This window comes from Pezoporus occidentalis, unplaced genomic scaffold, assembly GCF_034315485.1.
Source record: "Pezoporus occidentalis ecotype Australia unplaced genomic scaffold, CSIRO_AGI_Poc_V1 ctg10, whole genome shotgun sequence".
Lineage (NCBI taxonomy): Eukaryota > Metazoa > Chordata > Aves > Psittaciformes > Psittacidae > Pezoporus > Pezoporus occidentalis.
Genome location: NW_026912779.1, coordinates 10,714,315 through 10,740,911, shown reverse-complemented (window position 1 = coordinate 10,740,911; position 26,597 = coordinate 10,714,315). Strand labels below are relative to the sequence as shown.

General features: G+C 45.0%; 1 protein-coding gene across 1 annotated transcript in view; it reads left to right on the top strand.

Moving 5' to 3' along the window:
* Window positions 1-25,629, top strand: part of SLC1A4 (solute carrier family 1 member 4) — a 35,212-nt gene extending 9,583 nt beyond the window's left edge. The window contains exons 2-8 of the mRNA XM_062611516.1: window positions 561-603; window positions 2,594-2,656; window positions 8,066-8,232; window positions 11,500-11,733; window positions 12,932-13,126; window positions 14,553-14,687; window positions 16,374-25,629. Coding sequence (XP_062467500.1) covers window positions 561-603; window positions 2,594-2,656; window positions 8,066-8,232; window positions 11,500-11,733; window positions 12,932-13,126; window positions 14,553-14,687; window positions 16,374-16,608 — 1,072 coding nt within the window. The 3' untranslated portion in view covers window positions 16,609-25,629. The remainder of the gene's footprint in view (window positions 1-560; window positions 604-2,593; window positions 2,657-8,065; window positions 8,233-11,499; window positions 11,734-12,931; window positions 13,127-14,552; window positions 14,688-16,373) is intronic.
* Window positions 25,630-26,597: the final 968 nt, after the last annotated feature.

Here is a 26,597-nt window from a genome sequence, read left to right as displayed (position 1 = left end):
CAGCTTTCCATATGAGCTGCCCTGCATTCATCTGTTCTGTTTAAGCCCTTGCAGAAAACTGTGGCCCATGTATGTCAGTGCTGAGGGAAGCTGACCTTGTTGTATTGAGGTGTTGAGCTGTTCTAAGTGGATTTTGCGGACTGGCTTGTCCTTCGTGTTGATGCGGTGAGCAGAGTGTAATCACATGAGTAATGTTAAAAGTCTGCCTGACCCTGGAGCTGTTGCTGCAGCTGGTGTGGCTAAGCCAGCTTCAGTAACCACTGGCTGATGTATAGCTAGCATCGTGTCTGATTGCCCCTGGTGTCTCTACCCACATGGTTAGGTGTGGAGACAGGCAGGGACCTTTTTGTGTGAGCAAAAGAAGATGGCATTCACACCTCTGGAGATGCAGCAAGACGTCTGCCCTGTGCTGCCACAGTATCTTACATAGTGTGTATCTCACTGATGCCAATATGCTTGCCTTTGCAGAAGGAACTCGGTTTCTGAGGGTAAAATCCTGTGGTGTGTTTGTTGTAGAAGTTCTACAAGAAATATTTCATTCTCTTGTTTGTATTTTACAGAAACCTGTTCCCTGCAAATCTTGTTGCTGCAGCTTTCCAAACGGTAAGATATGTGCGGGCTTTGGACATGAGCTACAGTGCACAGACAGACAAAGGGACTCCTCTTCTGTAGAAAAGGACTAGTCTCATAGAGTCACAGAATAGTTAGGGTTGGAAAGGACCTGAAGATCATCAAGTTCCAACCCCCCTGCCATGGGCAGGGACACCTCACACTAAACCATGTCACCCAAGGCTCTGTCCAACCTGGTCTTGAACACTGCCAGGGATGGAGCATTCACAACTTCCCTGGGCAACCCATTCCAGTGCCTCACCACCCTTACAGGAAAGAACTTCTTCCTTATATCAAATCTAAACTTCCCCTGTTTAAGCTTGAACTTGTTACCCCTTGTCCTATCACTACAGTCCCTAATGAAGAGTCCCTCCCCAGCATCCCTATAGGCCCCCTTCAGATACTGGAGGGCTGCTCTGAGGTCTCCATGCAGCCTTCTCTTCTCCAGGCTGAACAGCCCCAACTTCCTCAGTCTGTCTTCATACAGGAGGTGCTTCAGTCCCTGATCATCCTTGTGGCCTCCTCTGGACTTGTTCCAACAGTTCCATGTCCTTTCTGTGTTGAGGACACCAGAACTGCACACAGTATTCCAAGTGGGGTCTCACGAGAGCAGAGGGGCATGGTGCAGAAGATACCAAAAGTTAATTTACTTACAGTAGGTTGGATTTTTGAAAGCACCTTATGCAATCAGACACCACTTCCATGGCAAATGGTTTGATTTTGAAAAATATTCCTCAAGCAAAGGCATATTCATAGCCTATTTCTGTACCTCCACCAGAAACGTTCTTTAAACCTTTATACTACAGGTGCTGTGTTGGGCAGCAGTGGCAACTGTGCTTTGTGCCAGGCTGCTGGGACAGCCTTCCCCTGCTTTGTAGGGAAACCCTTGGGTACATAGTTCGGAGCTGAGCTCAGAACAAGCTAAAGACTTTTAGGCTCCCATGCGTGTAAGCATTACCTGTTGCCTGCTGCTTTTATTTGCTATTTTTCCATTGTATCCCTTGCTGGATTAACTGTTCAGCCTGGCTTCTCTTCCAGCAGAGAACAAAGTGTGGTAGGGTGGCACTGACACCAGAATGTAGCGTGGTTTAAACTGATGGGTAGGAGCTGTGGGGCTCCCAGAAGATTTTGATTTAGTTTGTATTGCTTATTTTAGATGTTGGGATAAACACTGTTGAAAACATTGCTATAGGGCAGAGTGATTCTTTACGGTACAGGAGCAGAATAGTAGTTTTTGCCTTCATGGTATTCTGTGGGTTTGTTTTTATATCAAAACTAAGGTCAAACTTTCAAAATCAAGTTCCATTTTTAGTGTCTATATAATACTGTACAAGTCAGTATGCCATAAATAAAAATAGGAGCAGTACAAAAATACAAGTAAGAAAAGAATATTCTCTGATATCTCAGGTGTCAGGGTTCTGTATGTTCAGGGTTGAAATAAAGAAGTACTCCTTTCCCCCGTGCTGCTGTTGTCACTGGTTGTCACATAAGCTTTTCTTTCCCCTACTTTAGATCTAAAGAAAGCAAGCCCAAAGAAGTGCCCTGCTTTTGCGAGGTGTCTCACTTATTTATCAAAGTAAACTGTTGCCCTAGATTTTAGGTATTTTACTGACAATTTTAATGCCTGCCTTGCCGTTTCTAACAGTGAAACAGCCAAAGTGCCACTTGCCTTCTGCAGGAGCCAGTGTGACAGCGTGGTGTGTGAGCAGCAGCAGGGTGGAGGGAAGGGCAATTCCTTGGCTGCTGCCCAAACCTGGTTGCTCAGGGGGTCACTGAGCACTTTCTCTGTCACCACATAGGGAAGGAGCCGCATACGCTGTGACTCCCTTTCCTTGAACAGGGCAGGCTCCTTACCTTTCTCAGGAGTGTCTCCAGAAGAGGTCTTCTAGCAGTAATCTCCTCCTTGTGCAGTCCTAGATGATACGGTCATAGTGATGGTCTGATCAGCAAACACTGTGGTTTTGTTTGTTTTTCTTACCTGCAGTATGCGACAGACTACAGGATGCTGTCCAGAAACACTACCTCTGGAAATGTCACATGGGAAAAGGTAAGGTCACTTCTGAAGTTCCCATACAAACCCGTGTCAACTGTGATATTTGACTGCTTTGCAGTCTTTAACCCTTTCCAGCAGTCATTGGAAAGAAACAAGTACTTTTCTTTGCATGGAACTGAGACGCACACAGAGCAGATGAGTTACCCGCAGCCACACAATAAAGCTGCCGTGGACAGGAAACTCGGGCTTAGCTGGTCCTACCCTTGAAACCTTATTTTTAGGCATCCTTTCTTAGACCTGATCTCACTTGATCTAAATTTTGATTAGTCACTCTGCCTATTATTTCCAAATAACTTTCTGTAGACCTGGAATTAAACAGCAACCAGGCTGGCTGGGTCTGTCCCCCAAACCTGACTCTGCAATAACAGTTTGGGGAGAATGAGCTTTTTTCCACTACTCAAGGCTATTTTAAGGGTTAGTTGAGAATTTTTTCTTGTTGCTATGCTGCTGGAATTTTGTTTGAAGCGGTAACAAGTGGTCTGATATAGACAGAACATTACAAATAGGCATTCACCCCATCTGACATGCGTGCACAGCAATGACTGCAGAAGGGCCATGCGATCCTTAAAGAGTACTTTCTCTTCTCGCGCCATTGCATCCTTGGGCAGTAATTCCCATACAGCCTAATGCTGCTAAAAACCAAGTTCAGTGTGAAAGGCTCTAACAGTGTGCACTTAGAGTTTGCAGGGTGTAGTTATTCTTCAGGTACCTTTCATTTCCCCCTGCTTAAGACTCTTATTTACCTTCAGTGTCAAGTTGATAAGGGCTCTGTGGCAACCAGGCATCGATCAGGGCCAACCATATCCACTGGACACAGACTTGGCTGTTGAGTATTTTTTTAATGCTTGTTCACAGCCATCACTCTTCTTGAAGATACCAGAATGCATCTTTTGGCAATTTAAAATGGGAGGTGGTTTTTCAGTTTTCGTCTTTCCTTTTCCCACTTATCAGGCTCCTGTTTGATGCAATATCAGAAAAAATACCCCAAGTTTGTCACCAGCACCTGTTTTTGCCAGGGGTAATGATGTAAAGGTTATTTCTGCTATGATTTTTCCAAAACTTTTCATCAGATGTTGGAGCAAAACCAGAGCTGAGCTGCTTTAATTCCACAAGACGCCCGACTGGCCCTAGGGAAGAAAGGACCAAATAAAAAGAAAGCATTTTCTCAGTTTTGTTAGCTCAGTTTCAGTACTGCTCTGACCATATTATTTATGGGTAGATGAGGGTTTAGTTTGGAAAGGAAGAGTTATGATTTTTGGATAATATGTAGTATAAATATCAGAGAGATAGAAGCTGGGTTCCAGGGAAAAAGATGCTATTTCTATATAATGTTTTCATTAATCAGCAGAATACTTGATTGAAGAGGAGTAATGTTTTCTGTTTTCCATCTGAATAGGGTAGAGCAAAATTTTCCATTGATTATATTATTTTTCCCCTCGCTGGTTAATAGGTCTTGTCTTCTCTTGCTGTTGATAAGAGTAGTGGGGCACGTAGATGTCTGCTCAGCCATGTGTTTTTTGTTGTTTCACATGCTCCCTTCGTGTTTACCTTGCTTTCATGGCTATATCCTCTCCGTCCCCTCAGCAGCAAGGTTTCCTGGGGCACAGACTATCTCAGTTCCCCATCTGCAGCACAGGGAAGCTGTGGGGGGACTCTGGGTTCCTCCTGTGTAAAAGTACACAAACCAGCGGTTGCTCTTCTTCCTCACATCACACGGCTGCATTCTCTTTTCAGCCACCTACTACTGGGAGAGCTCAATGGCAGCAGTTGTTTCCTTGATAAGCATTTCATTTCAAGAGCTAAAAAACAATAGGATTTTCAGAGAAATTCAAGGACCAGAAGAGCTCCCTGCATCTTGCTACCAGAACACATGATTTAAAGCAAACAATAACGCATCCCATAGTTTATCCAGGAACAAAGCTCTCATTAAAGCTCTTTTTGTTTGGTGTCCACAATGCTGCTTAGTTTGGCAGCTCCTTTGGGGTGATGCACTCTTCTGTTACAGTACAAAAAGGCTGTTCAGCATTGGCCAGTTTTAGGGCCTGGGATTGAGAGAATCTTCCGCTGAAGATTTACTCCTGGGCTCTTTCCATGTTGTGCTCCAAGGAGGTGAAATTCCCTGGATGCTGGCAGATTGTCCTCTTGATTTGCAGGGAGCAATTTCTTGCAGTAAGTTACTAGTCTGTGCAAATGATGCACCTTCTGCCCACATCTGTGGTGATGGGAGGCAATGGTGAATGTTGGGTGACATAAAGAAACTGGGTCAAGAGAGAGAAAGAGAGAGCAAGACCTGAAAACAGGGACCTAGAATAGCCCTGGCCTTGTCTAGCCAGGGAAGTGGCATTCCAAATTAAGCACTAGGAGATTTGGCCACGGTTCTCCTGTGTGCCTTCCAAGCTCTGTCCTGCTCTGTGATCCTGTGTGCCCTGCACAGCTGGTGGGAAGCTGAGCTGAATCTTACAGATTCAGTACACTTCTGCCCTGTTCCTGAGAGTAGAGCTGTGAAAGCCCAAAGGACAGCAGGTTGCCTCAGGCTCGTACAGACTCACACCACTGCTTTCAGTCAGTCTCCGGTAGAAGGAGCTTATAAAGGACAGATGCTTTGCAAAGCTTTCGTATAAAGTAGTATAATGGAATTCCCTCCCAGTAACATCCATGTGGGAATGCTGGGCACTTCCAGCAGCTTAAAGCACTGAATTTCTGTTCCACAGCAAAGTCTGATGTATATTTTTTGTCTGAATGAGAATCAAAAAAAAAGATCACTCAGTGTCTTTAAGATTATTTTGTGTGTGTGCGTGTGGAAAATGTTTGGGCCCATTATGGTAAAATTCAGTTCCAAGCCTTGTGTTGAATGAACCCAATATAAGATGTTATATTATAAACTAATGAGTTGGGAAAAAATCCAAAGCCTAAAACAACCCCCCAAAAAATCCCAAACCAACAAGGTGAAAAGTTGTGTCAAAATGAGAGCGGGTTGCATTCACTCCATATGCATAAAGTGTTTCTTTTCTGGTGTAAAAACATTCACATTTTGCCCAAGTTCCCATTTCCCAGAGAAAGCTTTGGTTTTGATGAACGGACGTGGCAGTGTTATTTTACTCCACATCGACTTTCTTCCTGTTAATGAATCAGTCCTATAATTTGAGACTCGTACATAGATTTGTGTTTGTACTGATAAATTATCACTGAAATTCTTAGTTTCTCTTCAGCCTCATGGTAAGCCGTATCTCCTACCTAGAGTTATGTTTTGCCAGCAGAAGAGAACATGTGCGCGCCACGTACACAATCAGTTCATTCAATAAATAGAAGAGTGTCATTTTTTTGTCTTAACTTTTCTAAGCACAGAAGAGTTTAGGGCTTTCAGGGACACAAAATGGAATATAGACAAAACTGTCCAGAGAGAAAAGTGTTACTGTGTGCGGAGAAAACAGCACATTTATTCAGATAGCTTTGGAAATAACCTGTGCCTTGTTCTTAACCCTGTTCATGACTGCAGATCTTTCAACTGGAATGCTGACAATTTAGCCCTGAACAAGTAACTACCATTACATTGCAGAGCTTATATCTGATTATTTTGTAGGTAGCTAATAAAAAAGCCAGAACCTTCGTTGTTCGTAAACGCTTTTGTTAACAGCAGTTCAGAGTTAATGCTTTTGTGTATAATTCATGGTTTATCCCCTTCCCTGCAGTACTTTATTTCCCCCTGCCACTGAGAGACAGGCCAGGTGAGCAGTACTTCCAGCAAAAACATCATCTTGAGCAGGCTGGATTTATAGAATCATAGAATCACAGAATAGTTAGGGTTGGAAAGGACCTTAAGATCAACTAGTTCTAACTCCCCTGCCATGGGCAGGGACACCTCACACTAAACCATCTCACCTAAGGCTTTGTCCAGCCTGACCTTGAACACCGCCAGGGATGGAGCATTCACAGCTTCCCTGGGCAACCCATTCCAGTGCCTCAGCACCCTTACAGTAAAGAACTTCTTCCTTATATCCAATCTAAACTTCCCCTGTTTAAGTTTTAACCCGTTACCCCTTGTCCTATCATTACAGTCCCTAATGAAGAGTCCCTCCCCAGCATCCCTATAGCCCCCCTTCAGATACTGGAAGGCTGCTGTGAGGTCTCCCTGCAGCCTTCTCTTCTCCAGGCTGAACAGTCCCAAATTTCTCATCCTGTCTTCATACGGTTTAGCCTACCAGGTTTAGCAGCTCAGTATCTCAAGTTCTTTACTCAATGTTCATTTCAAGCTTTTAGCTCAGAATATGTTTTTCTTTCTTAACGTTGAGCCAGCGTCTGCTTAAACCAGCCAAAAGGCCAACACTTGTACACCGACCTAATCTGTTTGAGAAGCTCTTCCAAATAAAACAACAATTTGACATGAGCTTGTGCTGCCAAGGTGGGGAGAAAAAACACTGTCAAAGCAGTTGTATTTTTATGTAGCCACAAGAACACTCATTCAGTTCATAGGATACTACCCTGGCAAACCAGCTCCGGTTGTCTTTGAGAACTGTGAAGGACCAGCAGAGCAGACTTGTGAGCAGACTGGTTTTTGTCAATAGGTGGATCTTGGTTTTCTCCTCTCTTACTGTGCAGCCACATGATTTTTGGGAAGGGGTATTTCTTCTATTCTCTCTGCATCTCCCACAGCTGACATGGACAGATGAATGAGCAGTTTTCACAGTTTGCTACCTTTCTCTACCCCTCTCCCCCCTTTCTGCTTCATAACGTTGGTTATTTGCCCTGGTTTTCACCTTGGTATAAATATTGCACTAAAGCAATGGATGGAGCTGGCAGTTTCTGAGAGCAGATTCCCATCAGAGGTGTCAGAAATAAGAGATGTTTGGGGCCAGCCCACTGCAAGCCTCTTGGAGGTATGATTTGTTTAGGCAGTAGAATATCGTAGTGTCAGCAGTGAATGATGCTTTGTGGAATATGCAGAGGTAGGAAGTCAATATCACCAGCATCTGCCATTTATGTCTGCGGTCTCTCCAACACCCATCTTCCTTTATGGGGAAACAGGGGTTTCAGTCTTTTAACCACAAATGGATTTGGTGCCCTTACTGTTTTGCATCTGCAGTGGAGCTTGTTGTGAGTAAACTGGGGATGTTTGCTGTTCAGGTCACTGAAAGCACACATTTCATATTGAAGGGCATGAGGGAAGGTAGCGTCAGACCCTTTCCTTCTCCAGTGAATCCATGCCAGCTCATAACTAGGAAGGTTTGTATCTGGACTGTGTCCAGATCTGGTTTGGTTTCCTTCAGCAAATAGGTTCTTCCTTCCCAAGGTAGGTTCTGCTTGTTGATTTCAGATCAATTGGACAGCAACAAAATGAAGTGATACCTTTGTTGGGTTTTGTGCTGGTCTTGCATCTAACAAACCGCCGGTTTTCTGCCTCTGCAGATCCCTGTTGGTACTGAGGTCGAAGGGATGAATATCCTGGGACTGGTGCTGTTTGCTCTGGTTTTAGGAGTAGCACTGAAAAAGCTTGGCCAGGAAGGAGAAGATCTGATTCGCTTCTTTAATTCATTCAATGAGGCAACTATGGTCGTGGTTTCCTGGATTATGTGGTAAGTGTGTGACTGCAGTGTATCATTATGTTTAGCTCAGGAATCTCACCATTTATCCATCTTTCCAGCTTTTTCCTACCAGATCTCTCATCACAGCAAAAGCAAATGTCATTGTGTCACTTGATGGGGTCTTTCCTTCTTGCTTGTGCCTTGTAATTAGTCAGTCACATACCTTAAGGTACCAGTCTGGAACACTTCAGAGGCTCTCCAGGACTCATTTTTGATTAATCAGTGGAAATGTGGGTTTCTACTTCAAAGCAGCATGAGCCGATGGCTAGCTGCCATCATGTGCCTAAAGGGACTGACCTTGAATGAATACAGGAGATGGAAGCAAGTGAGGAATATGGTTATGTGAAGGCCAGGAGTGTCTGTGCTTGGAGTGCACTTGCAAATGCAGTGTGTAACTAAAATCATACTCATAGCTTCATGCCTTCATTTTTCTGTTGGTCAGAAGGTTACTTTTAGTGACCTGAAAGATATCCAAGGGGTTTGAGAGAAACCCTGTTGAGTGCATGAGTACAGAGCACCACCTCTCCACTTGTATCAAAGGGTGATGGAGAACCTACATCCCTTTGTATAGAAGGGAGAAACAGTCTCTAGGGCTATGCTCTGAAATGGTAGTGCTGGCTATTGAGTGTTTTGTCATTGTTACCAGCAGAGCCTGAGTTACACAGTGGATTTTAAACCTCTGCTCCTCTTTTAAGAGCTCCCTTGTTTTCTTGGGTAAAGCAGGAATTAATGTTCCCAGCAGCAATCAACTGTTTGTGCTTGTTTCTCCAGAGATTCTTCTCTTTTCCATTTCACATCCCTGAGAGTAGATATTTCCTAAGGTTGATCTTTTATTTTGTCTCCTGCTATTAATGAGCAAATCCATTGTTTCACTTACTTCCCTGTAGTCCAGACATGTTTATAGGCTGAATGTTGCTCTGACCAATCTCACAAAGCTTTTGGCACCAAATAAAGTCTGTATGTTAGGAACTGGAGTGCACTGAACTTTCTCTCTAGGCAAGAAACCAGCAGTGGAGGAGGCAGGCACCTCTAGAGAGCAGTTCAGGCCACCTCAGCTGGGGTAGGACCAGCCTCCTGACTGGGTTTTGTGTCAGGTAGGGTGAATCTGGGCCTCAGAGCAGTATTATGGCTGGTTTTGTGCAGCTGGATGGGTCTAGGCTGCTCCTGTGAAACCAACAGTTCTAATACCTCACACACAAAACCAGACATATTCCTAGGGACAGCTAGCTAACAAATCAACAGTGGGACATTCCTTGCTCCCTTTCTAAAGCTGCTGGAAAAGCTATGAACTTATCTTAGAAGAGGTATTTTTATTCCCTTCATTCTGCATTTTTCGTTCCTGCTATCTGCTTCCTTCCAAGAAGTAAAAAGGTTTTAACAAACCACCTGATTTTACACAGGCAGATCTCTGTTAGTTGCTGTCATAAGGGATTGAAAAATTCAAAGTCTCAAAGTAGCTTAAGTCTTTTGAGTGTAATTCCTTGGACACTGAATACTGATACGAGGCAGTTCTTGTATTCAGCTGATTGCAGTGCTAACACTTGAAGCCAATCAGTTGGTATATAATCCTTTACTTTATGGATTATTGGGACCACAGCTGGCTCTTAACACTGCAGTGTACCGTAGCCCTTACTTGTTCTCTTTCCTCACTTACAGCTCTTGTGTTGTCCTGGTATTTATTCAAAGTCTGTCAAGCTGCATGTACCTCCCAAAGGATATTTTGGAATGGGGGAAATCATACTACTAATTTAAAAAGGCAGCTTAAGCTTGTATTTAGTCCCATGCAACAGCAGCACTTTGGTCTCAACTTTAGTTCCCTCCCTCATCAATGATCCAGTCTCAGCTCTGAATCAGTGTTCGTGTTTGCAGAGCTTGCACAGAGCCAGGGCTCAGCTAGATCTGGCTGATTGGGGTGCTAAGAAGCGAGGTTCAGAGGCAGTATGTGCAGAACTGGCAGAGGCTAAGTGGGGACAGGTCAACAGGTTCCCCATGAGATTTGACCGAGGGAGCACAGAGGGAGTGTGCCCACACAGGCTATGAGGAGCTCATAGAAGGAGTGATGTGGGTAACTTTAAGGCTTGCCCCTTTCCAAACCTTTGCATGTGTAACCAAACGTTCTCAAGTTTTGTCCTGACTCCACAGATCAGCTTTTCTGAACATGGGCAGTGGATTGAAGAGTGGGAGAGAAACCATTCTTTATTCCCTTAATGTACAGGCAGATCTCCTGTAGTCGTGTGTGTGCCTGGGGCAGGGTTCTGGGGTGCTGGGTGATCTTTTTGTGTTCTCAGTCTTGGAAGCAGAAATCTGTGGAGCATGGACAGCATCGGTAGAGGTGCTCATACACAGGCTTCCCAAGCAGAACTCCAGAGGAGCTGACCCTGGGCATGAAGTGATTCCTGCAGTTTATTAGTAGCTGTGCTGCTGTAGGAGCAAGGGCAATTCTGTGTTTTCAGGGCTGTTCCCAGCTGGGACCAGAGGTGTGGCTGTGGCTCGCAGGTTGGCCCTACCCCTGGATCAGCTCCAAGTGCTCCTGACGAAGCCAACATCAAACAAATGCTGACGTCCTAAGACGTGGCACGTTTCTAGATAGGGGGCATGGGAGTGTGTGTGTACGTGGCTGTTGGCTTGAGTGTTGCTCTGAAAGCCTGGTCATTTAACTTCGTCTTTGTAGGCATATAGCAGAGTTAGCTGCTATCTTTGGCACGTGCATCCACAGCCTTCAGCTGCTATGGGCATAGCTTTTTCTTTCCTGCGCTAAATATGTTGTCACCCTGTATGTCTGCCATTGGAATGACCTAACTTCATACTTCTGCTGGTAGTCACCGTGTCTGTAAGATCCTACTCTTCCATCCCTTTCTGTGCTCCAGTGACATGACACGGCTCCTTTTTCTTTCCTACCATCTGCTGTCCCTTCAGCAGTGACTTTAACTTTAGGTCTTTGCCTGCCTCCCTGATAGACTAAAACTCCACACCAGTGTGTTGTGCTTATGGCTTCTGCCAGCATTTCTGCTTCCCGCTTGGCTTCCCTCAGCATTCTCCTAGCTGAAACAGAGCTCTTTCAGTTTGACACTCTTCCAAGCAAGAGTGTTAAGAGAAGCCTTCCAGATCTGCTTAACCTGTGCGTGTGATGAATAAGGTGTTACCCTTCACTAGAAGCAGCATATTCCTTAGGAGAATGCTGTCTCCAGGACAGAAAATGGCATATTTTCCAAGACCTTTTTGTTTGTATTTAATGACAGGCACTGTTTCTTTACACAGGTACGTACCTATTGGCATCATGTTCCTTATTGGGAGCAAGATTGTTGAAATGGAAGATATTGTGGTTCTGGTGACCAGTTTGGGAAAATACATCTTTGCCTCTATTCTGGGCCACTTCATCCATGGAGGAATCATTCTGCCACTTATTTATTTTGCATCCACACGTCAAAATCCGTACCGTTTTCTCTTGGGACTTATCACACCATTTGCCACTGCTTTTGCCACTTGCTCCAGGTGGGTTTCTGTGCTTCTTTGGGGATTATAGTCTGGTTACATTTGTCAGTGGAACCTGGTTATATCCCAACACCAAACTGTGTTGAGATTTAGGTGTGAGTATTGTTCCTGAGATTGCAAACAGATACTTGTGAACATAGAGGGCCTCGCTGCTGTCAGCAGCTGCCACACAGCACATACTGGTAAATAGCTGTTGAAAACAGTTCCTCAAAGTATTAGGACTGTAGCATGATGCTGAGTTGGAATTTTGGGGGGGAAAATGTGAAAGAATTGGCCTTAAAAATGATCCTGCCAGCTCTCTTTTCAGTTTTAAGTAAAGTGAGGGTCAGTGGTGACAGACTTTGTCCTGAGAATTTCAGTTCTCCAAGTTCAGAAGGATCTGGAACAAGGTTAGGCTAATTTTGCAGGAGCAAATCAGATGACATCGGTGACATGATTTAGTGTGAGGTGTCCCTGCCCATGGCAGTTGGGTTGGAACTGGATGATCTTAAGGTCCTTTCCAACCCTAACTGTTCTATGATTCTATTATATATTAGCTAGTGTAAATGGACTTCATATTGTTGATGTCAAAGATTTGGCCTGATCAGCCTCCATTTGTCATACCCAAGCTGTCAAGCATTTCATTTACACTTCTCTCAAGAGGCAAACACCTGATCAAATACCATAACTATACACAGTCTTTTCAGGTCATCTCCAAAAGCAGATGCATGTCTGCCACAGGAGCTGAAGTACATCAAATAGGAGAGGGTAACTTATAGTGCAAGAAATAAATGCAACAGTGTTCATTCTGTTTGTTCACTTGAGAAGGTACTCGTACAACGTTAACAGAGATTGCTGTTGCATGTGTTGTGTTTATTTTGGCATCTGCCGGTGTATTTTTGTGGGTTGAAACTTGATCATTCCACAGCCCTGCTAGGCTGCATTACTGCGTTAAGTCATGAGTTCTTGCTTCTGGGAGATTAGAGTTCTTATCAGCTATTTCTGGACGGAAGCAGATTATTAAATATCACTGCTCAAGACCAACAAGGCGGGTCCCTCATTGCTGTCGTGTCAGAGAGGGACTGTTGAAATGGCATCGTTGTCTTGACAGCCCTGTCTGCAGCTTGTTAGAAACATGAAAGCCATGAGCCAGTGGCTTTCCATTCAGTGCACCCTGATGCTTTTGATGTTTGATTTTTCCCTGTTCTCTGTTTTCTAGCTCAGCCACTCTCCCGTCAATGATCAAATGTATTGAGGAGAACAATGGAGTTGACAAGAGGATCAGCAGGTTTATCCTTCCTATCGGGGCGACTGTAAACATGGATGGAGCTGCTATCTTCCAGTGCATGGCAACTGTGTTTATTGCTCAGCTGAACAACGTGGACCTCAACGCTGGGCAAATCTTCACAATTCTGTAAGCTGCTTGCTATTGCAACCGCGTCCTTCTGGCCCCCAGACACATTCATGCCTGTGGTTTCTCTGTTAATAGCTAGCAGTTTGCATTCCACATCTCTGACCTAAAGCTGGTGAACTGCTATGAAACATAATTACAGGGTGATTAAAGGATGGAGTCTTTCAAACTTGGTAAGATTTGCCTGAATCTCGGTACAAGGTGAAACCTGGGAAGGGTAATTGAATTCCGAAACAGACTTTGAGCTGTTTAAAGCTGTTTCTCACATTCCTCTCCTTCCTCAAGAATTTCACTTCCCTACCCCTCACTCACCATTAAGCTAGGTAATCGAGGCATGCTGCTCTACCCAGAAACCTACCCCTGATTCCTCCTCTGGATGTCTTGGAAGATCCTTCTGCCACCTCCTCAGTTCCTTATGTATTGATTTCATATGAAAGACTCTGCTCCTGCTTACCTCTGCCCTTCCTACCATGATGTCATTGCCTTCCCGGGTCAGACCCGCTATCATTCCCCTCCTGTCTGCTTTGCTCCACTATCCCTCTACCACCTCAGCCCTGCCTCCTTCTGTAGGACTCTCTCCCCTCCCATGTCCCATAACCTATAAAGTGTCATTGCTTTCATTTCCCTGCTCCTGAAATGAGGATCCTACAAGGAGTTCTAGCCCCTCACTGCTAAGAAGTCAGACCTGTATCCACCAGATGCCTCTTAAGGCTGGTTCCTGGCATTTTTTACCCTCCGTGGCCAGGTTTTATTTCCTTCCTTATTGCATTTCTTGGTATATTATTTGTTTATCTAAGGCAGGGCTGGCCCATTATTTTCTTTGCAGCTGGTCAAATTAGCCTTTCAGGTATTCTTAGTGAATCAGGAGTTAACACAGGCCTGGGGATTACGCAGTGATCATCCTAGGAGAACTCAGTTGTAGACATCTGTACATGAAAAGGTGTGTGGTCCATGTCTATACCACATGGACTGCAGGTTTCCAGCTCCTGATGTAGGGTTTGTGCTGGAATGCAAATGAGACAGAGAAGGGGCAGTACTCTGTATGTCAGGGTTTACCTTTATACACTTAGGGGCAGGAAGCATGATGTACTTAGCATATTTGAAGTGACAGATGACTTGGAAATGGATATATTGGTAAGGCAGCAGGATCTGGTTGTGTTGGTTGGGGTGTTTTGCCTTTTTCTGAAAGGGCAATCACTGTATTAAACACAGAGCCATGGCCTTGATAGCTGCTGCGGATGCCTGCTGAGCCACTGTGCTCTGCATCCATTACTTTGCATCAGCAGGCAGGAAAAAGATTTGCCTGGGAAGCAAATGATCCTTGTGTCCCATGCTGGCGAGTTTGTTTACAATTCCCATAGTGGGGAAGCGTGGGATGCAAGTGTGGAAGAGGAGCTGCTGCTAACGGGGTGTGCAAATTGATTTGCAGTGTGACAGCTACTGCATCCAGCGTGGGCGCAGCCGGGATCCCAGCCGGAGGAGTCCTCACCATCGCCATCATCTTGGAGGCCATTGGACTTCCAACCAACGATCTTTCCTTGATATTAGCGGTGGACTGGATTGTGTAAGTACTTCAGGCCACACACATCTGCTGTTAATGATGTGTAGATGGAAACATGGAGCTTCGTAGTCAAAATAGTGCAGGGTAAAATAAAACCATACAATATGTGGTTGCCTACAGGACTCTTGATAGATAATGGAAAAGGGGGTCCCTTCTCAATTAAAGCAGTAGGATAAAATCAGAGTCACAGAATGGTTTGTGTTGGAAGGGACCTTAAAGCCCATCCAGTTCCAACCTCCTGCCATAGGCAGGGACACCTTCACTAGAGCAGGTTGCTCTAAGCCCCATCCAACCTGGCCTTGCCAGTTTTGAAGTCCTCCAGTGAGTTAAATGTGGTTGCACACTCTGTTCTGCTTTCACAGTGGTGCCTTTGAGCAGGCAGTTCCTTATGCAGCTGGAACTGGATGGGCATTGCCAAACATTTCTCTGTGAGCACTTGGCAAAATGAAAACATATTTCTTCCTGGTCTCGATTTCCGTAGGAAGATTGTTAAAAGTTTGTTCAGAAAGTGTTGGTATTGCTGGAAATCAGTTGGAAATTCGTGTGGAAAGGGGGGAAAAAGGAAATGGAGTCTGCATGGTGGTGGCAAGCTTTTTTTGTCACAGGTGGGAAGCAGTCTCCATCAGAAGCGGTTGTCAGCTATTGTTGTTTGAACTATTTTTGTAGTTCAAGACTGGTCAAAGCAACAACCAAAACGTCACAGAGAGGTGCCATCCATTGGCAGGGTAGGGACATAGAGGGTTCGTGACACTCATCATAGTGTCACAGCTGGAACATGCTGCTGGGAGTTCCAAGTTTAATACACAGTATTGCCACCTTTCTTTTCCATCTTCTGGGAAACCGATAAAAGGTCAGGATTTTGCTTCTCTTCTTTACAAAGCCCATTCCCTCTGCCTGCCTTCATTTCAAGATGTGTAAGCATCCCTCTGTGGTCAGCAGTGTTCTAATCAAGGAACTGAGCCTTGTGGTAACAAAAGGGGAAAGGAGGGAGGGAGAGTCCAGTGTCTTGTTTTAGTGCCAGCTGTGTGATCACCAGAAAGGACCACAGTTACATGTTGAGCACATGTTGAAGTTAGGCTCCAGAATGACCAACAGAAGTCTCAGAAGGCACGAGAAGAAATTGTTCAGCTTTATGACCCATAAACTGCCTCCATTAGACCTCAGGACACAGTAGTTTTGTGACATGGGACCAAAGCTACTACTGGCAAGAAATCCAGAGAATGCAGTCATTCTGCCTGCTCCTCTTCAGAAGGCGTTTAGGTTAAGGTACAAGTCTCTATAGTTAAAAAGAGGGCTGAGTGCTCTGAGCCACCTTCTGGATAAGCCCAAATTAAGGTCCTGCTCTGAACTTGCATTTGAAAGCTGCTCACCTGGGGAAGGGGAAGAGGAAGGAGGTGGGCTGGGAAAAGCGGGATGCCTGAGAAAGAGTAGTACCATTGCTGCAACCCACTGAGAGACCAGAACCTGGTCTGATAGTAACAGTTGGGCTGACCTTAAACTAGCTTTGGTGCACAGTTTTGGTTCTGAGATGGTGATACTTCTGTGGAAAATACCTGTTGTAACAACCTCTCCTTTGTGTAGCTCCACTGAAGCCAGTGGATCAGCAGGGCTGAATCAGCTCCTCTTCTTGTGTTGTAAGTCTCTTAAGCTAAAAGCCTGCTGCTTTGTTTCTTGCTCCTGTTTAACCAGGGACCGAACCACCACAGTTGTGAATGTGGAAGGGGATGCCCTGGGAGCAGGCATCCTCAATTACCTGAATGAAAAGGAAAAGAAAGACAAAGAGCAGGAGCTAAAGGAAGTCAACGTAGAAGCAGTTGCTAACAGCAAGTCTGAAGCGGAAACATCGCCGTTGGTAACCCACAAAAACCAAGTCTCCAACACGAGCAGTACAGCAGACCCTGAATCCAAGGAATCAGTATTGTGATGAGGCTGTTCGTCAACACGTGTCCTAGAGGTGGACCAGGGACTTGCTAACGCACCTAGACCTTTGCAGTGCTAACAAGGGCTGGATGGCTCTTGAAAGCTTTCAGTTCCAGTCTGTTTTGGGATATGCTGGCCTAGGGAAGGAGAGGGAGGTGGGGTGGGCAGAGCAGGGGTGTTGAGAAAGAACACTCCCTTTATAGTAGTATTTTGATAATTCATGTGTGTACATGTGTATGTGCTGCACACGCACACACATATACATGTACGTGGAAACTGCCATTGAAACTTCTGGTTTAACAAGGCTTCTGTTAGTAAAGGCACATGTGGGTTGGAGGTGGGGAAGTAGACAAACCCAGTATGTGCTTGTGATAGGGAAAAATTAGTAAGCTTATTGTGCTGCTGTTCGAATGGAGATGCAGGCTAGAAACTCCAGAGTGGGGGAAAATGTTGCTTGAACTTAGTTTCTGGCCTGGAAACACATATTGACCGTTACAGACATGATATGAAGCAACATTTTTCACCTACTCCTCTTCCTCTCCTCTTCTCCAATCCCTTAAAAATGTCAAATATGTCCTGAAAAATAGCTTTGTTTTTTTTTCCATATCTGAATTAATAGCTTGTTCCATCCCTCCCCCCTGCAGTGCAGCTCATAGCAGCTTTTCTGCCTTTTGGTAAGTCACTCCCAAACTTTGGGACCAAACATAGGAGATCTTCATGCAGATCAAGGACTGGTCTTCTCCTTTCCTTTAACCAAGCTGTTAAGGAAAAAAATCCAGAGGAAACACAAATTTTGTTAAAGTAATCCTTCGGGAGCTGAAGAAAATGCAGAGTCTGTTCCAGCATAAATAGGTCTGAAAGAAGCTTGCCTGTGACAGCATCAAGAGATCAAGAAGTCAGTTCCCTTCATGCAAACTCCTTTGCTAGCACGCTATGTGCTACTCCTGTTTATTTAATGGGCCAGTCCAAACAAGTTACGTCATATCCCTCTTCCAGCAAAATTGAACAGGGGAGGAAAAAATCTGAGCACACATCATGTGGGAACTGGCGACAGGCAGGTCTGAGTGGTGGCTGGAAAGGGGAAGAGGCGGGTTTATAACACCATGTAGGTCAGTGATGTGTGTGTTGGGGCAGCTGCGTACCTGTTCCTGGAGTCTGGTCCTTCTATAAATGTTTTTCTGGCAGCAGCTTAACGTTTAGTGCTTGTGGGTGGTGCCGGGCCAGGGTAACACGTAGTGGCAGATGGTAACCATTGCTTGAGGCTGAGCAAAACGCTTCTGGATTCTGACTCCATCTTTTTCCCTTTACAACCTACTTCCTGAATTTGCACCCCGAACCTGAACCCAGTCCAGCAGAACTCATTGCAAAACTCCCATTGATTTATCTGGGCTTTTTGGACAGCACATAGTTATGAAATGATATCTGTGCATATGCCAAGATCTGCCTGGACTTGCGACACTTCCCCTTGGCTACTTTAGCAAGATGACTGCGTATAGTCAGTCTCCACACTGTTAATTCAGCAATATACATTTACACTTAGCTTTGATATAAAGTAATGCTGAGTCTCCCTTTTTTCTTTCTCCTGTCTTGCTTCAGAGGAAGCTATCTTGGAAGGATACCCAGCTGCTGATGCGTATGGTCACGGCACTAGGAAAAGGCACCTTCAGTTTCATGCGCTTAAGTTGCAAAGCATCCTTCCTGGTAAAGGCACACAATGAGCATTGCAAAAAAGATGCTCAGAGTGAGATGTGGCTGCCTCTGAGGGAAAACACAGTGAGTGCATCAAACGTGGCTCTTTAATCATGTGCAGAAGGGCTGCACAAACAATTGAAGTAGGAAAGCATTAGTCAGCCCACTGAGCAGCTGCAGGTGGACTTTCTTTTTAACCAGCTTATTTATAGCCATGTCCACAAAATTTGGTCATTCCTTGTCTCATCTTCAGAATGGAAGGAGACAAACACAATTTTCTCTAGGGACATCTTTTGCCCAGTATTTATTATTCCATTTTTAGCAGATCAAGACTTGCTGAAACTTTGCATTTCCTCCCATTAGATTCGTCCCAACTCCTTTCAACTCAGGAAACCAAAAGCGCGCTTTGTAGCTGACAGTGAAAGTCAACAAATAAGAAGTGTTTTGAAAAATGTTGGAGGTTTGAAAAAATGTGTCTCAAAAACCTTATTTAAAAAAAAAAACAAACAAACACAAGTATTTATTTGAAAAATCTGAATTCACCAGAACCCCAAATACTTTGATTTTAAAGTAATATGTGTCTGTCTCAAGGAAGCTGAAAAACAAGACTGTTCCTTGTGGGCTGGGTTCTGTAGTTGCATTTCATCGCCCATCAGACAGCTTAGCTCCTGTGATGTTCTCCCTCACCATGACACATGCAGCTGGGATGAGGACGTGAGAGCAGGCAGCACTCTCACGACATTTCCCATGGAGCATCACAGCACCATTGTAGACTAGAATATTTCCCAAGTTTTACTTTTTTTAACCCAAAGGCTGTTACTGCTCACAGTTAAAAGTACTCTCCTGGACAAGTCCAAAGGCTGGGCTTCCTCAAAGGCAGCACCTTCCCATTGCTTTCTTCCTTGTGGTGATGCAGCTTGATTGCACCTCCCTTGTAATAGTGTGCCATAGGCTGCAGCACATTCCTTCATCATAGAATCATCATGGAATGGTTTGGGTTGGAAAGGACTTTATGATCATCTAGTTCCAACCCCCTGCCATGGGCAGGGACACCTCACACTAGACCATGTTGCCCATGTCCTTCTGACAGCAGATCCCAGGAAATGGTAAATTAAGGCCAATACTTAAGAGCTGTCATAGTATTTTCCAGTATGCAGAATCTCAGTCTTTGCTGAAGGATGCCTCTCCCAGTCCCTCCTAGTGGATTGCTACATTTGCTACATTCCATTTGGAATGGCTAGTCCCATGTAAAGCTTGTTAGAGCAGTCAGATTTAAAGAGGTCAAATCATTCTCATAGCAAGATTTTAACCAAGGAAACCTAACACTCCTCCTGGAAACAGGTGCTGTGGGGTTTATATGAATCACTAGTATTTGGGTTTTAACCAGAAATCTGTAATCTTACAGAAGCCACACTTTAGACTTACAGAGATGCCAGTTCTGTTGTTCTTGCACAGCAAGAGGGATCTATGGAAGCAGGAATGTGGGGTAGCTACTGCTTGTCAAAAGATTGTCTTTTCTTTGTCAGCTGTGTCAGAAATGGCATTTCTGATGCCATCTCTGATGTTCCCATTCCTCATGATAGCCATCCCGCATCTCCTAGGGCTCTCCACCTGGCTTCACATTGTTTTTTCTTAAGGTACAAATGTGAAATATCCAACATTACACTCCATTGGACTGTAAGATATTTGACACATTCCAGGAACTGCCCTTGTAACGATGTGAATCCTGATCGACAGCCCGATGAGACAGAAGACTTGCCATGTGCTCCAAGTGGTCCAGGTCTTCAGGTAAGGCCACTGGGAGAGAACTGAAAGGGCTGTTGAAGGGGGTGCATTTCGGGTGCTGTCCTGTACCTGCAGTGCAATGTGTTATACTGGGAACTTCCTATTTCAGCCTCACTCCAGAGGCTGAGCTCAGAAGGTGCTCAGCAGCGGTGCAGGTACAGCCGGTGGTACCTGCTCTGCTCTCACCCAGGCACTCCAGAGCCTGGTGCCGCTGTGGTACTTCACTCCAATGCCTCTGGACCAGATGTGTGTTTTATGTCCTCCCAACGTGACTGTACAGTGGAAGCCTTTAGCCAGTTGCTTCTTCTTTCAAGAGGAAATAAATTCCGTCGAGAAAACACTAATTTTTTCTTTCTGGTTTTAGTCTCTTTCTTTAAGGTACAAATTCTCTCCTTAGGAAAGCAGACAAACAGCTGGGGTCCTGCCCTCTAGTACAGCAGTTGCTTTTGGAGGGAAAGATACAGGAATACGGAAGAGACGAGTCTGCAAGCCTTTGGCATATGCACTCCCATTTTGTCTCTGATGCCGTTTATTCTTCCACTTCTACCTTCTGTTTTTCAGTGAAGTTTATTTGACTGTTTTGGACCATCTTTTATTTATTTTTCTCCAGGATTGGCTTTCCACTCCATGCTTTATCCATCACTGCCTGGAATTCCACTTCCTGGAATGCCCGATGCTGGTTTTATGTATAGGATGCTCAGGTATAAATGGGAGAGTGTTGAGGGCTCCAGCTTGTCCTTGGAAAAGTAGTTCACATTCTGCCTTGCTATGATGTGCTTGGTATTTCAGTAAAGACCCATTATTCCTAGGAACCAAACTTCAGCTGGGTCTCGCTGGTGTGTTGGTGATTACACTACAAGAGGCAGTAATTACAAAGGGCATTAAACCCTTCTGGGGGCGTCTTGTGCAGTCGGGGTGGGTTTTGTGGTGAGAACAGTCTAGGGCCAAACCCAGAGCTTCCCCTGCAGGGGTGTGCCCTTTGGACATGACAGAAACGTGGAGCCAGCCGAAGTGCCACATGGGCTGGTGAAATAACCTCTGCTTTGTCTTTTCCAGGCAGCCCTGTTACTGCCTGAAGAGGTTGGAGGGACAGTATGGGGGCAGGAAGGTTTCATATGTACTTGCTCTGTTCCTGTGCTCTTCCCTGGGTACTTGCTGTGGCCAGGGCCAGAGATGGACATGAATTAGTGTCACCATTCTTAGACTCATTCTGCTGTGGTTCCTCTGTATTTTACAGCAAGAACACAGATGTTTAGGCAGTTCCTCTTTCAGCTGAGTCAAAGACCCTGGTATCTTTGTGACTGGCCACCCTGCCGTATGTTATAGGTTATGTCCTCGAGTGCTTTTAAAAGGTACAAACCCACCTCCTCTTTCTGCAGAGATTTGCAGTCCCCAGTCCTGACTCTTCACTCTGCTCCTTTGCTAGCACAGCACATTTCACCAGCCTCTGGAAAGCACCTCCTGTTGGGAATCATCATTTTTAATCCTCAGCCTTCCACAGGCAGTGAGCAATGGGCCTCAGGTAGGAAGTCCAAGGACCAAAAGACAAGCTGTTGAGTTTACAGATACTTTACCTGTGTCTCACAGGCAGTAGTGTGGAGGATAGCGAGTTGCAGTGTTTGGAGAGCACTCCTAAGACAGAGAGCACTAAATCTTAAATAATAATGAGCTTTCCAACACTCTGAAGGGAATCAAACAGCTACAGTGTGCACCATGAAGTCAGGATTGCATTGTGCTACAGTATGAAGGACTGATGGAAAGGAGATCTAGTGTATGCATTTGCTGGGCTAACTCAGGGGAAGCAGGGGAGCTAGTGTCAGTGTGAACTGCATTTCAAAAGGCAGATGTGATTTAGTCAAGGGGGCACAGTGCCCTGTATATCTGCCTCTTTCCATCTTCACCTGGCATGCCATCAAAGCACACGTTCAGGTAAATTAACAGACCTCACCATGAATTCAACATTAATTAGGAGCCTTGACAGCTTAGTTTCTGTCTAGTTTCAGTGGGAGAAAGTGCTTTTCAGCTGAAAGAACAAGTTGTCTTGTTGACAGTATTGGTGAAAAGAGGGGAGAAGAAAAAGGAAGAGCTGGAAGGATGCAGGGGGAGCATCGCAGAAGGCAGGGTAACAAAATGGATAAAGAAGCTAAGACCTGAAGGAACCATCTCTCCCTTGGCATTTCAATACAGACAGCATCAACAAGACCGCAGGCATCTCTCCACCATGTAGCAGAGGATGAAAATCCCTGCCCAGGGATTAGCAGGGAGAGGCAGACACGAGCGTTGGTGTTTCTGAGGTACATCATCACTGAGCAACAACGAAGCATGCAGCGTGTCAGCGTGGAGCTCTGATAAGCTGCTCCTGGCTACAAGCCGTGACCACAGACATAACGGTGCAGTTCTGGATCAGGGATTGACCCACATTCCTCCTTGCAGGATAGCTAGGACAAATGCTCCTCAGATAAATGCGTGGTAGCCATTATTCTCTGGGGACAAAGACGTTGTTATTTATGCGAGCATACTGATGAAAGCCGTGTTCGCTTGCTGCTTCAGTGTCAGATAGGAGGGAAAAGGGTATGACAAGTGAGTTGAAACCTTTTCCAGGCATTGGGCAGCACATTGAGACAGTTGCCATTGAGTATTTTAAATCTGTTGAGAAGTGATCAAGAGCCCTATTTGGCTCGCGTAGCTCTGTCTTCACATCCAAGCAGGAGCTTGGGAAATGAATGTTAATGTGGTATTCATTCCCTGCACGGGGTCTTCACAGACATTTGTGACCAGCAGGCACTGTTTCACAGCTGCAGCAGTGAATGCATGCAGAAAAAGGTGAAAGAATGCTTCTTTGAGTCACGTGAGGAGTTGCCAGGCAAGCGAGGAGCAATCTTGAATCCTGAAACCAAGTTCATTTTTAACTATCACCTCCCTAAAACCACTAACATCTGCACGTTTGTAAGTACATTTGAGTATTGATACACAGCAGTGTTAGTGCAGGGTAATACCTTCTCTTTTTTGGAGGAATGGAAGAAGTGTAGACGTACGAGAGCTCTCTTCCTTCTACGATGTTTCTTTGATGGAAAAGGGAAAAGGAAATCTCTTTCATTCAAGAGTTCATGGTACGGTTCCCTATCAGATCCTGTCTCAGTGTCAGCAGTTACATCATCCTCACCAGCAATGAAATCTCATTGGGTTTAACCACTGATGTCGGTGCCAGCAGGAGGTGAGGACTGCGGACATTTCAGCAGACCAAGTGCTCTTGAAGTCCTGCTCAAGAAATATTTGTACTTGTCTTTCCCAAGGCCACAGATGCTGTTTGCCTGCCGACAGGAACCAGAATGAGGAAATGAATCTGGAGCCAAGCCTGTTGTAATGCAAAGTTAACAGTGTGGGTTAAAGCCACAGAAACCAAGAAAGTTGGTATTGGATTAAATTCAGATCCTTAGAATGACTTTCACTTGATCCTTCTGATAACAGAGAAAGTAATACCCTTCTGCAAGGATGTAAGTTAGCAGCTGAAGCTAAACCGCGTATGGCATGTTGGTGTGACTGAAGTTAATTGCAGCTACAGGCTGCAGAAAGAAATCGCCAAGGGAAAACTCTGTATGAAGCTGTTTCCACATGCCTGAATCCCCCTGGATTACATTCCCACAGAAAGAATTGTGCTTAGCCAGAAAAGAACACTGCAAGAGTTAACTGGATTGGGCTGTAGCTTAAGGACCAGAAGGAATGCTACCAAATGGACAGGCCAGGGCCTTCACTGATGTGCACGAATGCAATTTCCTAAGCTTACAATGGCCTGTGGGCTCATGATGGAGATGATACCTCCTTAGCAGTGTAGGGGTTTGGTCTGGTCCTCTTAAGATGATCATGTTCAGTAAAGCAGCAGTAAAGGAACATGTTTAAAACCCCTTGTCTGTAACTAGAGTCATTTTTCATGCTCACGGTATTCTCATGCCGGGGTGCCCTCAAACACATTGTCTTTCCTAGATAGTGTTGATGCGGAAGCAAAGCTTCCTCATTTTTTAATTGGTTTTCCTTCTCCATATCCCTCCTGCAGAGTCTGCTGCGGTCCTTGGGAGTCTGCCCAGACCCCAGTAGGTCCAGGCTCCTACAGTACACAGATCAGAGATATTAGAGTCCCATGTGAGGACATAGGCTGTCTCACACCTTGTTACGAGGGGATGAAGATGTATCTTAAACTTTGGAGGAGGGAGTGCTTAATTAAGACAATACCTTCATGATGTTTTACAGTTAAGTCAAATAACTATTGCCAAGCTGGCCCAGCCCTGGCTGCCTCCCTGCGCTACCCCACGGTATGTCTCTGCCCCTCTGGTGACATTATTTCCCTAAAGACCAATGGAGGAATGTGTTGGCCATCCATGAATATTCCAGTCTTTTGCGAATATAATCTTATTTAGACTTTCTCTGTTGCTATCCTGGCTACTCTTTCATAAGGTCATCCACATGCTGTAGGCGATGGAGACCACTTGTAGCACTACAAATAGCTGAGTGTACCTCTGCTAAAGGGAGATGAGCCTCTTCTGTCTGACTAGCTTCATGGTTATAGCAAATTGAGACTGACGCACCCACAGCTTGTGAGGGTGAGGATTTTGATTAGATTCTGATTAATCCCTCTACATTCAGGGACAGCAGGACCACCCTAGGACATGAGGAGTCTCCTTCTGCAGCAGAGGTATGCAATCTGCCTTACTATCCTTAAAGGTGCCTTGTCCTGGTTCCCTTCGGGACAAATTCCAAGTTGCTATTTGGCTTTGGAATACAACTATGCACCAAAGGTGAGAGAATCCATTATCCCTGGAGACAGGAGAGAGAACATGATGTCCTGGTGTGGGACAGGGAAAGTGAGTTTCTTTTCTTTATCCCATAAGCTCTCTGTCAGCCATCCTGCCTCTGATGTGTGTATGCGTGTGCGTGCTTTTATTTCTACATGAACACAAATTGCTCTAATTAGGAGGGGGGATTCTTGTATTTTTATATGCTAAGCCATTTTGATTAATTACTTTAATAAAATGACAGACAGATGAACTCTGGAATTCACTGCCATCTGCTCCAGTACAATTCACTATCACTGATACGAAGGTGTTGGCCTTCAGATAAACCCTAGTGCTTAGAGTAACCACTCCATTGAATAAGTACTTGTGCCATGTGGATGTATTGATCCTTGTGAACATCTGCAACTATTCCTCTGTAAAAGCTATGGGTTTGATCCATGTGGCTCTGTATCAGCCTTTTTATTATCTACCAAGAACAGATGTATGTGCATATATGCAAGAACAAACCATATTGCTGTGTCTGGGGGTGTGTGACCCTGGGGTAGATATTACAGATGTTTATTGTCTAGCGTACCCTTTGGTGTAAAACCTCTCCCTGCCTGTCCAGGAAGAAAGCAGTCCTGTGGCTCAGGTTGAGATGGTTTGTTGTATTAGAAGGGTGACACAATAGGATGCTCTCTTTTTTCCCTTCTCTCATGGAAATGTATATTTGTTCTTTCTTTGTGTAGCTTCTCAACCTGAAATAAAAATCACTCCGAATAGAATTCACGTTTCCATCTTTGTTTGGAGAACATCCAGAGTTTTAGCTGGGTCAACCTTCCATAAGCAGCTGTTGCCTTGCTGGACCGGGCTTTTGGGCTCTGTCACCAAGCAAGCTCTCCGTGACTCCTTTGGGAAATGCCCCTTAATGCGAACTGTAACTTGGTATTCGACTTCAGCTTCCCAAACTGTGCCCTTTGCCAGCATGCCCCCTTTGCCTGCATGCTGGTGTCACCGGTTACCAGCATACCACTCCATTTAACCCCTTTCCCTGGAATCCAGGGCAAGTCTACCCAGGGTAGCATTTCTGCAAGCCCTCTGCGCAGGTACTCGGCTCTCAAGGGCCTTTGGGAGAGCCCAGTTTAGTAGGTATTTGTATTGATGTGCGCCATAGTGGAGCAGCAGGGCTGACAGACCTGTTGCCTATTCTGCCAAGCAAAGGGACTTTGTTCCCTGGAAGAGGATTGACAAGTGGGAGAAATGATGGAGCAAATCCTTTGCAATGGGCAACTGGGATGGTAAGGTCAGGGAAATCTTGCATTTGACACACACAGTGAGCAGTGTGCTGGCTCCCCGACAGAGGGCCTGGGTTTGCTATCAAAGTGGGTTTGATACAGCTTTTCCATTAAAAGCCTACATATCTCCATAGGGTAGACTTTATCCTGAGATGCACAAAACAGAACATCAGAAATCCTGAAGAAAATCTATTCAAGTGTAGTGTGGTTAATTTCAAGCATGAAATTCTGCTCCCAGAACTAAAAATAGTGCAATAGTTGCAAGAATTGCAAGCACCAGAAGAAAGAAGTACCATTTGAAGACCTGCCCAAGTATGACTTACAAATTGTGACTGGTATTGTGCCTTGGTATGTACATTTTATGAAGCCATCAATGTGGGGGCTTCCAAAAAGCCTATCTCAACCCGTGGTTGTGTCTTTGTCTTCTCACTTCCTAGCTGAAACCCCAAAGAGATACC